Source organism: Juglans microcarpa x Juglans regia, chromosome 6D (genome assembly GCF_004785595.1).
Source record: "Juglans microcarpa x Juglans regia isolate MS1-56 chromosome 6D, Jm3101_v1.0, whole genome shotgun sequence".
NCBI classification, from domain to species: Eukaryota; Viridiplantae; Streptophyta; class Magnoliopsida; order Fagales; family Juglandaceae; genus Juglans; species Juglans microcarpa x Juglans regia.
In genome coordinates, this window is record NC_054604.1 from 19,369,231 (window position 1) to 19,383,662 (window position 14,432).

The 14,432-nt window shown below is 33.2% G+C and overlaps 1 protein-coding gene across 1 annotated transcript; it reads left to right on the forward strand.

The window, feature by feature from the left end:
- Positions 1 to 558: 558 nt before the first annotated feature.
- On the forward strand, positions 559 to 2,892 carry LOC121236142 (expansin-like B1). The gene is made up of 4 exons (XM_041132658.1): positions 559 to 858; positions 1,294 to 1,400; positions 1,846 to 2,160; positions 2,422 to 2,892. Exons 1-4 carry the CDS (start codon positions 705 to 707, stop codon positions 2,608 to 2,610), a joined length of 765 nt encoding a protein of 254 aa, XP_040988592.1. The 5' UTR covers positions 559 to 704; the 3' UTR covers positions 2,611 to 2,892.
- The last annotated feature ends 11,540 nt before the right edge of the window (positions 2,893 to 14,432 follow it).

Sequence of the window (14,432 nt, forward strand, 5' to 3'; positions counted from 1 at the left end):
TGTAAATTATATAAAATATTCCTCCGGTTATATTTTGAGCTCTCTGTTCGCATGTTTCCGAGTTCTCCCGGACGTAGATTCCAAAATCCCACTTCAAATATGTAGAAATTTCAATGTTCGTTGTCATTAATAACGATGATGCCGACATTGCCGAGACTGTTTTGCTAGCTAGATATAATGGGGTAACAGGGCAAGGCGGTAGCCAAGAGGTAGAAGACAAAGACAAGTTGGCAAAGAATTCCCAAACGTGTCCGTCCTATTAGCCCTATTAGCATAACATACAGACAAACATGCGTGAATTGATTTTTATAGTCTCGAGGGGTACTCAATATTATATATTAAGGGGATCTACTCCATCGCATTCCCCAGCTCGCTAGTACCTTTTTGTTTGGTAAATAAGCATAAACATTCCCTTTTCCCTAAGTGGGAGAAAAAGGTAAATATTCCCTTGTCCCTAAGTGGGAGAAGAAGGTGCCTATCTCTCACCTGAACACATGACCACCTTTCCCTAAAGCCATCCCGGCCCTCAACTATAAATGCTGGACTACGATTTCTTTCCTTCCCATGCATTTCTTAGCCTCCTCTTCCATTTTCTTGACCTGCAACTCCGTCTGCTTCTTACTTAGAGCTTTGGTTTTGGTGATCTCTTTCTTCCATTATCTTACCCTTTATCAAGAAACCAGCTAGCTGCTTGCCATTAAGATATGGGGCTTGCAGTACTTGAAAACCAAGTTCGTATTCTTTGTGTGATGATCTGCATGGTACTGCTCTTGCCTGCTCTATCATGTGCCTCTCAAGACACTTTTACTTGCTCAAGAGCAACCTACTACGGTAGTCCTGACTGCTATGGGACTCCAAGTACGTCTGCATATATATACACTTTTAGATATTATATATTTGGGTTGTGTTATACACAAGCCTCACATTTTTTGTACACCACTTAAAAAATATATAATTTTATTTTTTTATACTCATATTTCATATTTAATATTTTATAAAATATGAGAGTAAAAGTATAAAATTATATATTTTTAAGTGGTGTAAAAAGTGCGAGAGTTTAAAATTTTTCTATATATTTGGCTACCAATTTGGAGTTATTCATAAGTACTATGCATTACAAGTTACGTACGTGCATGCATGCTGAAAGAATTGATTGCTCAACTATTTTGAACAACTTTCTTTCTCTACCAAATACTAATTAATACCAATAATTAGCAATGAGTAAGAATTATCCGGTTTACATATATATCATCTATGTACAGTTGAGCTCACGAAATGGTGATCTGCATATAGGTGGAGCTTGTGGGTTTGGAGAATTCGGAAGGACTGTCAATGATGGCAGCGTGACTGGAGTCTCTAGGCTGTATAAGAATGGAACTGGTTGTGGTGCATGCTATCAGGTAAAATTACAAGCCTGTTTTTTGACACATCAAATACATGACCGCCGATGTAGAAGCTTACCACATCAACTTATCCAAGAAAATATTAATATTTGAACTTTTTAATAAATATAATGGGTCCTATAATAAGTGATCATCATATTTTACTCACCAAACTTATAATTAAATAATATAATGCATGGTATTGCATGAATAATTAAGTGGGTCAGTGTTGTGAATAAAGCATAGCACACTATATTCGTGGTCTACCCCAACCTGTTTGAGCTTGCTTTAACTTGAAACACTCTTCCTATCATATGAAGCTCAAGGACAATGATTGTGTTAGCTAGATAGCACTAATGAAAAAGTAACCTATATATATAATTTGCTTAAATCGGTCTGCATAATAATAATAATAATAATATAGCATGTATGATTCTAGGTTTTGTTGATGATGACTCTGCAGGTTAGGTGCACAACACCACAATATTGCAGTGAGGATGGAGTACTGAACGTGGTGGTGACTGACTACGGTGAAGGTGACAAAACTGACTTCATACTCAGCGCCCGAGCCTACGCAAGATTGGCACGCCCCAACGTGGCGGCGGAGTTGTTTGCTCGCGGCGTGATCGACGTAGAATATCGAAGGGTCTCGTGCCACTACTCTGGTTACAACCTTATGTTCAAGGTCCATGAGCATAGCAGATATCCTAATTATCTAGCGATAGTGGTTTTATATGCAGCCGGGATGAATGACATCACAGCCGTCGAATTGTATCAGGTACATGATTCATATAATTCTTCGAGTAATGCTATATGAATTTATGAAACTCCAAGCCTTTGAGAGTTTGGGGCAAGCCTCCCAAAAAAAGTCAATTTTTTAATGACTTTAACTTTTTTATTAAAGGGTTTGTATCGCAACTTGTACGCTCTAAACTTGCACAAATAAGTTTTTATTAAAAGATATCATGTATTGAACAAATGACATCATGATTGTTATGCTAATGGATGGGCCTCTATGTTCATTCGATGGTGCATGCAGGAGGATTGCAAACAATGGAGGGGCATGCGTAGGTCCTTCGGGGCAGTGTGGGACATGGCTAATCCACCAATTGGTTCTATAAAATTGAGGTTTCAAGTGAATGGCAACGCATGGGTGCAATCCAAAAATGATCTGCCTGCTTTGTGGAACGCTGGGGTTGCTTATGACTCAGCCATTCAGCTAAATTAATTAGAAAGCTCTTTCAATTTTAATAATATATATAGTTTGATGTTTTATTAGATATTATAAGTATGATCATTGCATGGGTTACCATGTTGAATGTTAGTTTCTCTCTAGTTACTAGGGTATTGTATTGTATTGTATTGTATGCTTTGTCAGCAGAAGTACTGTTCTTGGTCATGTTGCAATATAAACAATAGGCCAGCTGGTTAATGTTGTACTACTTTGGGGTTAGTGAGAGATGATCATGAGTATGAATAAATTTCCACTTATAAGGAGTGAAGTTACAAATAATTGTCCTAACTACTCTTTCCTTTGGATTCTGGCTGGTTTTGCTCTTCATATGGATATTGTATGTGTTTTTAATTTTGCAAAAGAGTGTAACATGAAAATCATTCGAATTATTGATGTAATAATATTTGATTCGCAATATTTAAATATATAAATTTTTCTTATAAATTAAATCTTATCACATCAACAACGTGGAGTAGTACTGTCATGTATCCTTTACACCGACTTATAAATAAAATTTTTTTAATCAAAACAAAAAATTAAGCATAACAATTAAACAAAAATCCTTTTTTGAGACACTTTACCCTTTTTTGGTTGTATGCCTACCGGCCGGGGGACGACATCCAACTACACCAAAAGAACTCAAAAGAATATTGGACGAACTCGTATATGAAAGAACTCAATATATATATATATATATATATATATATATATATATATATATTTATATACACTACAACAGAATGTATCTTTTGTGACAGAGAAAACTATCACAAAAAAAGAGGAAACCGTCACTAAAGATATTTGGTGACGGTTTGTAACCGTCACCACGACCGTCACCTAAAGTGCATCACAGAAAATAATTGGTGATAGTTTACTGTTCAACCGTCACAACAAAATTTTTTAGTGACGGTTGGAGGTGTTCCGTTTGGTAGAACGTTCGAACGTTCTATTTTTTGTGACGGTTGAGAACTGTCACAGAAAGTCACGTTTGGACGTCAAATTAAACGTTTGAACGGTAACCCAACCGATTGGCATTCGAATGAGAGAAGTTGACGTTCGTTGAATATAGTTCGAACGTATCATATTTATATTCGAACGTTTATGCATCCGAACGTTAATTAGAATAAACGTTCAAAATTTCATTCGGACGTAAACGGACTAATGTTCAAACGTAAGCGTTAACGTTCGGATGTTATTTCGAATGTAAACGAAGGAGCGTTCGAATGCAAGTGGTAAGTTCGGAGGTTTGTTGGAACGTTAATCGTTGACTCATTCGAACGTCTTGTTCGTTTGAGGGTCAGCACATTCGAACGTAGAGGCCTACATTCGAATGTTACGATACACAATATGTATTCACGTTCGAACGTTGGTTCGAATGTGAACAAACGTTCGAACATTTTACTTTACATTCGAACGTACAGATCAGATATACTAATTTCATAAAATTTAAAAACATATTACTTGTTTCATCATATTACATACCATCAATTAAAAACTAACAATATCTTATAAAATTTTAAAATTAGATATTAAAACTAGCCACCACTACAAAAGATAAATTTATTTCTTCTTTTTTCCCGCGATTCTGTTGCAACGACATAATACGCTCCATTTGCATCATTATCTCTCCTTGCACTTGCTCTTGCACTTCACTGCGTATTCTTTCCTCATGGTCTCTCTGTTGGTCCTACAAACGCATCTTTAAATGAGATTGTCGTTCTAAGAGAGACTCTAACTCTTGCTGTCTCTACCTCATATACTCATTCTCACGCCGTGTAGCTTCTAAATCTGCCGTAAGATTATTAATTTGTGAAGTCGATAAGGTTGAGGAGGATGAACATCTATGCTTAATAGATCATCTCAAACCTCTTGCCATACTAGACTGCGGTCCGAGCACTTGCTTGAATATGTCTATGTCACTAGGAGAGGATTCCCCAGAAGTCGACTACATCTCCATCATTTTTTCCTGTAATTTGAAAGGTAATGATCGTAAATAATTAGTAACGTATTAAAAGAGATAGAAATAAAAAATAAATTATTCAAATGTTACATAAATAATTTATTTAACAAAATTAACATTGCTTACATAATTATCTGCAGCGACAGGATCCATCCACTCACTATGCTCATTAGTGTGAGCAGTAGCATGGACATGAATGAGGGAAAAGTTTTCAAGATCATCACGTTTCTAACAAAGCGACATTAGCAATTTTAAAAATATAATGTTAATACTTAAATAAAAGAATATCAGGAAAATAAATGAAATCTAAAATTTTTTAATTACCATTTTTTCAGCAAGACGGTGGAATGACCTTGAACCGGCATGATGGTGGATAGTCAGAGCGGATCTATTCTGTGCATTTGTAGAACTCAAGTGCTACAAAATATATTAAGAATGTTAATTGTAATATGTATACATATAATATATAGAACGAATATGAATGTAAATAATTAATAGATATAAATGTAAAATACCTGATAATCTGGATATGCAAAAAGATCACAACACTTTCTCCAATCATCTAACTTCATCTGCTGAAAAGGAGACTGCGCAGCCTCTTCCAATGTCTCAAACTTCTTGAAGTGGTCATGATATCGTCATTTGTGACGTCAGAATAGTGTAGCCATCAACTCATTCATGGTTCTCAAATCCTCGCTACGGCCAAAGTCGAGGTCGAAATCATCCTAACAAGGGAATCAGGTCAAAAATATGATAAACTAATCTAGGTGAAAAAAATGTACTCTCAAAGTAAACTCACCAGCACATGACTTCGAATGTGCTCCTTAATCTCATTCGAAACATCTCGCCATGAGCGCACATAAAATGGAGCATAAGTTCGAACTACTATGCCAATATAGGAGAAAAGCGCTGCTGCACTATCATCCACTCCTCCAGTGGAATTATCAGGAATTGTGATCTTCAGTTTTCCGTACTTTCTATTTTTTTCAAGAGAGATGCCACGTGTATAGTCACGACCGCGACGTGCAGATGAGTCAACTACATGATAATAGATAGTATAATTATAAATTATATAGTTATTGAGACAAAAGTATTAACTATATGATTAATTATCAACGACAATATTTCATTACTGGTAGGTGTCGACTGGCTGTTATTCTCTTATGTGTTAACTTGATCTTCAGGAATGGATTTCTCGAGTGGGAAGTCCTCAATGGGTTCAGGACTTGGACTTGACGGAGGCACATTTCTTCGTTGTCGCTTTGGCGGCATTCTTGAAAATAATTAATTATATCAAAGAAAATTAATTAGAAGAAATTATGAAAATTTAAGATATTTTATAGTCACCTATATGAATTAAATATTTAGTACTTTTATTCTTCATCTTCGGATGAATTTTCCATGCTTGTTTCAGAATGTCCATCAATAACATCTTCATCATCATCATGCACCTCTTCTTCATTGTCCTTATCCACCTCCTGTCCGAATTCTGATTCGTCTTCATCTTCTGACTCTTCCTCTTCTTCTTCCTCCTCACTTACTTGAATTGAATGATCATTTAATACAGAAGGGTCGAGATGGACGGGTGGGACATCATCTCGACACAAAGGGAGCAACTCGAGTGCACTAAGGTCAACAAACAAGTTAATACCCTCTCCATCTTCCTGGTATGCCTCTACAATCGGAGTGTCATGATCTTCATCTCCACTATTCTCAGAATCTGCACTCGTTCCTGCTTCATATATATTTTGAGGGACAAATTTTTGTACGACTCGCAAAGTTATCTCTCCACTATCTTCATCAGCACTTTTCATTGGATCAATCAAGTAATAGACTTGGGTAGCTTGACAAGCCAATACAAATAGATCATCTTCGTACAATTTAGATGCAGTATTGATACTCGTAAAGTGATTATCCCTATGTATCGAAACCCGACCACCGCTTAGATCCCACCAATCACATTTAAAGACATATGTTACAGATCCACCCAGATATTTCAATCCGATAATATCACGTATGACACCATAATAGTCAATATCATTTGTTCCATGACTCGCCTCAACCAACACACCACAGTTTTGAGTCTTTCTATTACGTTCACGGTCCAAAGTATGGAATCTATAACCTCGAACCGTGCATGCAGTGTATCGAAGTGCTCTATTTGAGGGACCACGGGCCAATGCATACAATTCAGAAGAAATTGATCCGGGATCACGAGCACGTTGTTCCAAAATCTAAAAATCGAAATAGTATATATTTATTATTTCATTATCCAGAGTTAAAAATTTCAAAATATAACATATATTTAATTTTATTTCATACACGTTCTTCAAACCATTCGAGAAATTCTTCCTCGTGTCTTGCCTCTATATTTTCTACGTCTTCCGTCCTAAGTTTGTCAATGTGCTTACTGTTATAACAAGTTGCAAAAGAAGTATATTTTGAGCACAACAATTATAGTTAATTTTAAGAAAACTATAATTATTCGAATCATGGAATGACATACCTAAGATAATCATCAATCTCCCGGAAATTATTTAGCTCATACCACCGAACTTTACCCAACTTTCCATCAATTAAATCGTAACCCGTATGTGCACCCAAGGGTCATACATTCTAGAAAAACACTGATAGCTCACGAGGAGGCGGAGCAGCAAGATCAGCATTTCGCTCTTGAAGATTAAATCTTGTCTCAACACCACAAAGATATAGAGAGCAAAATGTTAACCATTCATCGTGTATATAGGTCTCTGCTATTGAACCCTCAACTCTGGCTTTATTCCCAACAGTGCGTTTCAGTCGACCCAAATATCTTTCAACTGGATACATCCAACGAAACTGCACTGGTCCACCCAAAAGTACCTCTCGCGGTAAATGTATTGCTAAATAGACCATGACATCAAAAAATGATGGTGGAAAGATCTGCTCAAATTTACATAGTATAGTAGCAATGTCTTCTTCTAATTTCGACAACACATCTCGATTTACTACCCGAGCGTACAAATCCTTAAAAAACATACAGAGTTCAGATATGGCGACACGTACATTAGATGTCATCTTCCCATGAATTCCCACAGGTAATAACTTCTGCAAAAATACGTGACAGTCATGACTTTTCAATCCGCTGATTTTCCAGTCATCAGGACTCACGCATCTACCAATATTTGAAGCATAACCATCTGGCAGCTTCACACCTTGCAACCATTTGCAGAAATCCATCCTCTCCTCCATGGTCATCGTAAAACATACATGTAGCATGACCACCCTATTGCCTTCCACCCACAAATGTAGATTATGTTTAATTCTCATTCTCTCAAGATCTTTTCTCGTCTTGATCTTGTCTTTCGTCTTTTTGTTAATACTCATCAATGTACCCAGTATATTATCACAAATATTCTTCTCTATGTGCATTACATCCAAACTACGTCTCAACATTCAGGACGACCAATACAGCAAGTAAAAAAAAAATACTACGCTTTGTCCAATTCAATTCTGCTGCATCTCGTTTTCTCTTGTTCTTTTCCCGACCTTTGCCAAAATTGTTCACTTTAACATGTTGCAGTTGTTCCACTATCTTTTTCCCAGACAACTCTTTTGGTGCAATTCTATCCTCTACTCTCCCATCAAACTTAGCACATTCTCTTCTCCATGCATGATTTGCTGGTAGATAACGTCGATGACCCATGAAACACAACTTCTGAGAATATTTTAGCTACTCACTAGCAGTTTCTTTATAACACGTCAGACACGCTAACTTCCCTTTCGTACTCCAACATGAAAGATTCCCATATGCCGAGAAATCATTTATGGTTCACATTACCGTAGCATGCATCTGAAAAGATGTCGACATGGATGCATCATAAGTTCTAACACTTGTTTCCCATAACTCTTTCAGCTCTTCAATCAACGGCTGCATGAATACGTCAAGTCATTCACAAGTGATCTCGGGCCAGGGATGAGTAAAGTTAACAAAAAGTTTGGGGCCTTCATGCATCTCCATGGTGGAAGATTGTACGAAATCAATACTACGGGCCAAGTGCTATAACTTGTATTCATATTCCCAAAAGGGTTGAATCCATCTGTTGTGAGTCACAGGCGCACGTTCTGAGCTTCTATCCCAAACTCTGAATATTGATTATCGAAAGACTGCCACGCAAGTGAATCAACTGGGTGCCTCATATATGTGTCATTCTTAATTCTTTTCTCCTCGTGCCACCTCATATCATGAGCTGTTTTCTTACACATATATAGTCTTTGCAACCTAAGTTTCAAGGGAAAATACCGCAACACCTTAACCGGCACGTTTTTCTTACCCTTCCACCTCGACTCTCCGCATACAGGACATGCTTGTTTCTCCTCGTTCTCCTTCCAGAACAAAACACAATCATTCTTGCATGCATGTATGGACTTCTACTCAAATCCTAATCTCTTTCTCAACTGTTTTGCTTCATAATTGTTCTTGGGCAATGCAGACCTTTCGGGAAGCACCTCGTTAAATAAGTCCAATACCATATTTATTGTTTTCATCAACATCCCGCACAATGACTTAATGTGAAGCAACCGAACAATAAACGACATTTTGGAATGTTTTGTACAGCCTGGATAAAGATCGCACTTTGCATCTTCCCACATTGAAGCGAAATTATCACAATCAGTCCCTCCGCCACTTGAGGTATTGTCGTCAACCTCATCCATAAACATCTCCGCTCTAATGTCACCCAACATCTCCTCCATCTCATCCTGCTCATAATTATCATCCATGTGCCGCAAATAATTGTGATGATCGACCAATACATCTGCTGACTGTTCATACGGCTCACTATGCAGTACCTATCGGGTATACCCCAGATCTATACCATTCACAAATATATGACTTTCTACTTCATCCAACCCTATCGCACACAAATTTTTACACCCTCGACATGGATACTTAATGTAACCATGACTATCAGCAGAGGCCCATGCAAAATCAATGAAGGTTCTTACTCCACGCGCATAAGGTATATAATCATTTCCAAGTCTATCGCCCAGACGTATCCAAGTTTTATCCATTTCTAAAATCATCTATTAATAACATGTACATAGAAAATTTACATGCATGTCATGCTCCAAAACGAAGTTACTTTTTTGATAAGGTAGTTGGTCCTATCCCATTCGGGATTATATTATCCATATTACACAAATCTCGTCACTCTACTACTTTCCACGTTAGTAGAAATTTCGGCAGCATCTCCCCATAGTTCTCCAAGTATACATGTTCAAATAGAGGGATTGTGACCCTACGAACAGTATACCCGAATAACAGTAGAGGAAGACACTGAAACTTCATATTAAACGTGGAAAGTATGAGTAACAAAAATGTGCAATACAGGTAATATAATCTCAAACTGTCCACACTGGACAATTCAGGAATTAGTGGACACATAAATGTACACTAATTCTCAAACGGGTCTAAGGTTATTTATGCAATGTCACATACATCTATAAAAAAACACTACAAATAATATCTTCCTGTTCTGTGTCTAGATTGTTAAACAAATAGTATTGCAAGTTATATTATTAAACTAGATAGAGATGGAAGAATATATTCACAAGTTTCGTATCATGAGTAAATACGAGGGAGAATGATCTTGAAGAAATGTCTATATTTTAGTCTAATTGCTTAACTATCATAGACTCTCCAGTCCTGACAACTCTCAATTAGTAATTGTCAAGACCGAAAGAGAATAGTCAAGGCCGAAGAGACAATGACAGTCAAGCAAATTGATAGACATTTCTTCAAGATCATTCTGCCTCGTTGTTATTATATAATTGTTACTATAATTGTTATATATAATTTTAAAGGTTATTATATAATTTTAATTATTATCATTCCACAATTATAATCTTAATTGTTATACTTAATTGAGTGAGTTATTTATTTATATAGACAATAAGTATATAATATTTATATAAGTATTTATTTGATCCTTATTTACTTACTCTTTAGTTTATAATAAATAAGTATATTTATTTCAATTTTACTTATTTGGTAGGTACAAGACTTTTTTATTGAAGAGTATTTTAAAGGTTATAATATAATTTTAATTATTATCAATCTTAAAGTATAATTTTAATTGTTATACTTAATTTCAAATGTTATAATATAATATTAATTATTATAATTCTTAAAGAGTTATTTTAATTGTTATACTTAATTCCAAATGTTATTATAACATTTTAATTATTATCATTCTTAAAGTATCGTTTTAATTGTTATACTTAATTTCAAATGTTATAATATAATTTTAATTATTATAATTCTTAAAGAGTTATTTTAATTGGTATAATTAATTTCAAAGGTTATAATATAATATTAATTATTATAATTCTTAAAGAGTTATTTTAATTGTTATACTTAATTCCAAATGTTATTATAACATTTTAATTATTATCGTTCTTAAAGTATCATTTTAATTGTTATACCTAATTTCAAATGTTATTATATAATTTCAATTATTATAATTCTTAAAGAGTTATTTTAATTGGTATAATTAATTTCAAAGGTTATAATATAATATTAATTATTATAATTCTTAAAGAGTTATTTTAATTGTTATACTTAATTCTAAATGTTATTATAACATTTTAATTATTATCATTCTTAAGGTATCATTTTAATTGTTATACTTAATTTCAAATGTTATTATATAATTTTAATTGAGTGAGTTATTTATAATTAATAAGTAATTATTAATTATAGTTATTATATGTATATATATATTTTATATATAGTTAAGTGATATACTTTTTTTTTTTTTAAAAGCAAGTTTTATACTATAGTTATAATAGAATAATAATCATATTCTAACTAAATTAGTATGAATATATTATATATACTTATTAAATGTTAGATATTAAATCTCATATTAAATGTATATTAAATGTTTTTAATCTTTGCTTAAGTTAAAATCCTAAATTTATAATTTTCTTCTCAAAGAACGAATTTAAAAAACACAAAAAAAATTATTATATAAAAAATTCGCATAAATACAAAAAACTAAACACAATATATTTCTAACCATATAAACATATATTCATACAAAATTCACAAATAATAATCATAATTATTTCAAGAGTAAGCATAAAATGATAACAATATGTATTAACATATTCCTAAACTTGAGTAAGCAATAACCATGTATTAACAAAACCTAAAGACAATATATTTCTAAACATGTTAACATATTCAAACAAAATTCACAAACAATAATCACAATATCTCAAATCCATATCACAACATATTCATAATAACTCACAAACTATTCATAAACTATACAAGCAATAATCACAATATTTAAAATCCATATCACAATATATTCACAATAACTCACAAACTATTCATAAACTATACAAACAATAATCACAATATTTCAAGAGTAATCATAAAATGTATAAACATATTACTAAAGTTTAGAAATATACCTAGCACTTACAATATCCTCTTACAAATCCAAAGCTTCCAACTTGTCAAAACAACCAATCCTTCAAAAAAAATACAACACTAATTTATTATTTTGTATTATATAACAAAAACACAATACAAATATCATAAAATTAAAAAAAAAAAAAGGACAAAAACTCAATATTTTTTTCTTACTAAAACTCTCTCACTCTAACTCTCGCTCTCCCTAACTCACGTCCCTCTCTCACTCAACCCTTTCTCTCTCTCTCTCTCTCTCTCCTGCAAGAGACTCTCTCTCAACTCTCTCTCTGTTGCGCGCACGGGAGAAGCAGAAATGAGTCGCTTCCTCCTGTGTGTGTATTCATTAAGTCTAAAATTATTAGACTAGACATTCGAACGTTTAAGTTGTACGTTCGAACGTTATATTATCCCGCCCAATTTTAATATGATGTTTGAACGAAAGAAAATAGGATAATTTTTCTGCGATTAACGTTCGGACGTTTTATATAAACGTTCGAACATGTACCCTTCGTATGATAGAGCATGAAATCTAGCGGGAAATTTCCCGCACTTTTATTTTAATGTTCGAACGTTAAGGAATTTATCGTTCGAACGTTCATAGATTTTTACCGACTAACGTTCGAACTTACAACTTGCACGCCGAACGTTCATATCATCAAAGAGTTACCATAATCGAGAGGGAAATTTCCCGCACTAATTTCCTAACGTTCGGATGTTCAGAAATTTGGCGTTCGAACGTTATAATTTTCTAGTGATTTTCAGTCACTAACATTCGAACGTACAATATAAACGTTCGAACGTTTAGTTCATCACATAGATACCTTAATCGAGCGAGAAATTTCTCGCACTTTTAGTTTAATGTTTGAATGTTATAATTGAAACGTTTGAACGTACCCTTCCTAACAGATATAAAAAATACAGCGGGAATACATTATTAAAGTTCGAACGTTAAAAAATCATGGTCGGACGTAAATTTTTATTCAATAGTTAGTATTCCTTAATATAATAGTTATATATACGTATTATTTTCTAGATACTCACAATATTTCTCTTCATTATAATTTTTTTTTTTTTTAAAGTTGAAAAAAATACCAACTTCTTCTCACTATTTTCTTATTTCATACAACCTAGTTGTTCGAGATATTCTTTGTTACTCCATAAATTCTGCATTATATACTATATTATAGTGTAGTATATATACTATATTTTATATATATATATAGTATGATAACATAATACTTTAGATGAAAACATAATTAATATAGTATATATACTATACCATATATATAAATCAATAATATATAATTAATAAAACAAACAACAAAACTTGTATATATATAATGCACTATATAAATACTATATAGTAATGATTTTCTTGAATCACATTATCGGAGGGTCATAATTTGTATGACTTTCAACTGCATCCAAATATATAACTTTCAACTTCATCCAAGCCAGTTCCATACCGTTCATAAATATTCTCGACTTTCAACGACTATCAGCTGTTGCAATACGGCTGGGGCTACCACTTAATGGACACCTATCTCGATGTCTGAAGATACGTACAACCCACTTCATAGCCACAAACGCAACAAATGAAGGTACGCAACTACAACGTGATCACCAAGCTAGCTAGCTAGTCGGTCATCTATATATTTATTACTTGTAACATGCACAATCATGGAGGATGTTTGAACGTTACTTTGAAAACAAAATGGATCGATCCTCCCCAAAAAAATGCACCTTGATATTTACTGATCCAATGGCCAGACCCGTCTTTGATCTCCTTCTATATGAAAAAAGTATTATACTTTATATATAGTTAAGTTATATACTTTTTATTTTTATTTTTTTTAAGAGATAATATACACTATATTTATAATTTGAATAATAATCATATTCTAACTAAATTAGTATGAATATATTATATATACTTACTCTATGTTAAATATTAAACTTCATATTATCTATATATTATATGTTTTTAATCTTTACTTAAATTAAGATCATAAACTTATAATTTTCTTGTTAAACATATTCAATAAAAATTCAAAAACAATAATCACAATATTTTATATCCATATCACAACATATTCACAATATTCTCACAACAATATTTATACACATATTAATTCATCAATGAACACCATAAACTCACAAACTATTCATAAAATTCACAAACAATAATCACAATTATTTCAAGAAGCATAAAATCACAATAACATATATAAACATATTGCTAAACTTTAGAAATATAACTAGCACTCAAAAATTCAAAAAAACCAATTAATCTAATTGTCATTCATTAGGGAGAGTAATTTGATTCCAATCAAATTATTTAGGCAATTGTATACTAGAATTTTAGGTACTAGATTGTAATAATAAAGTATA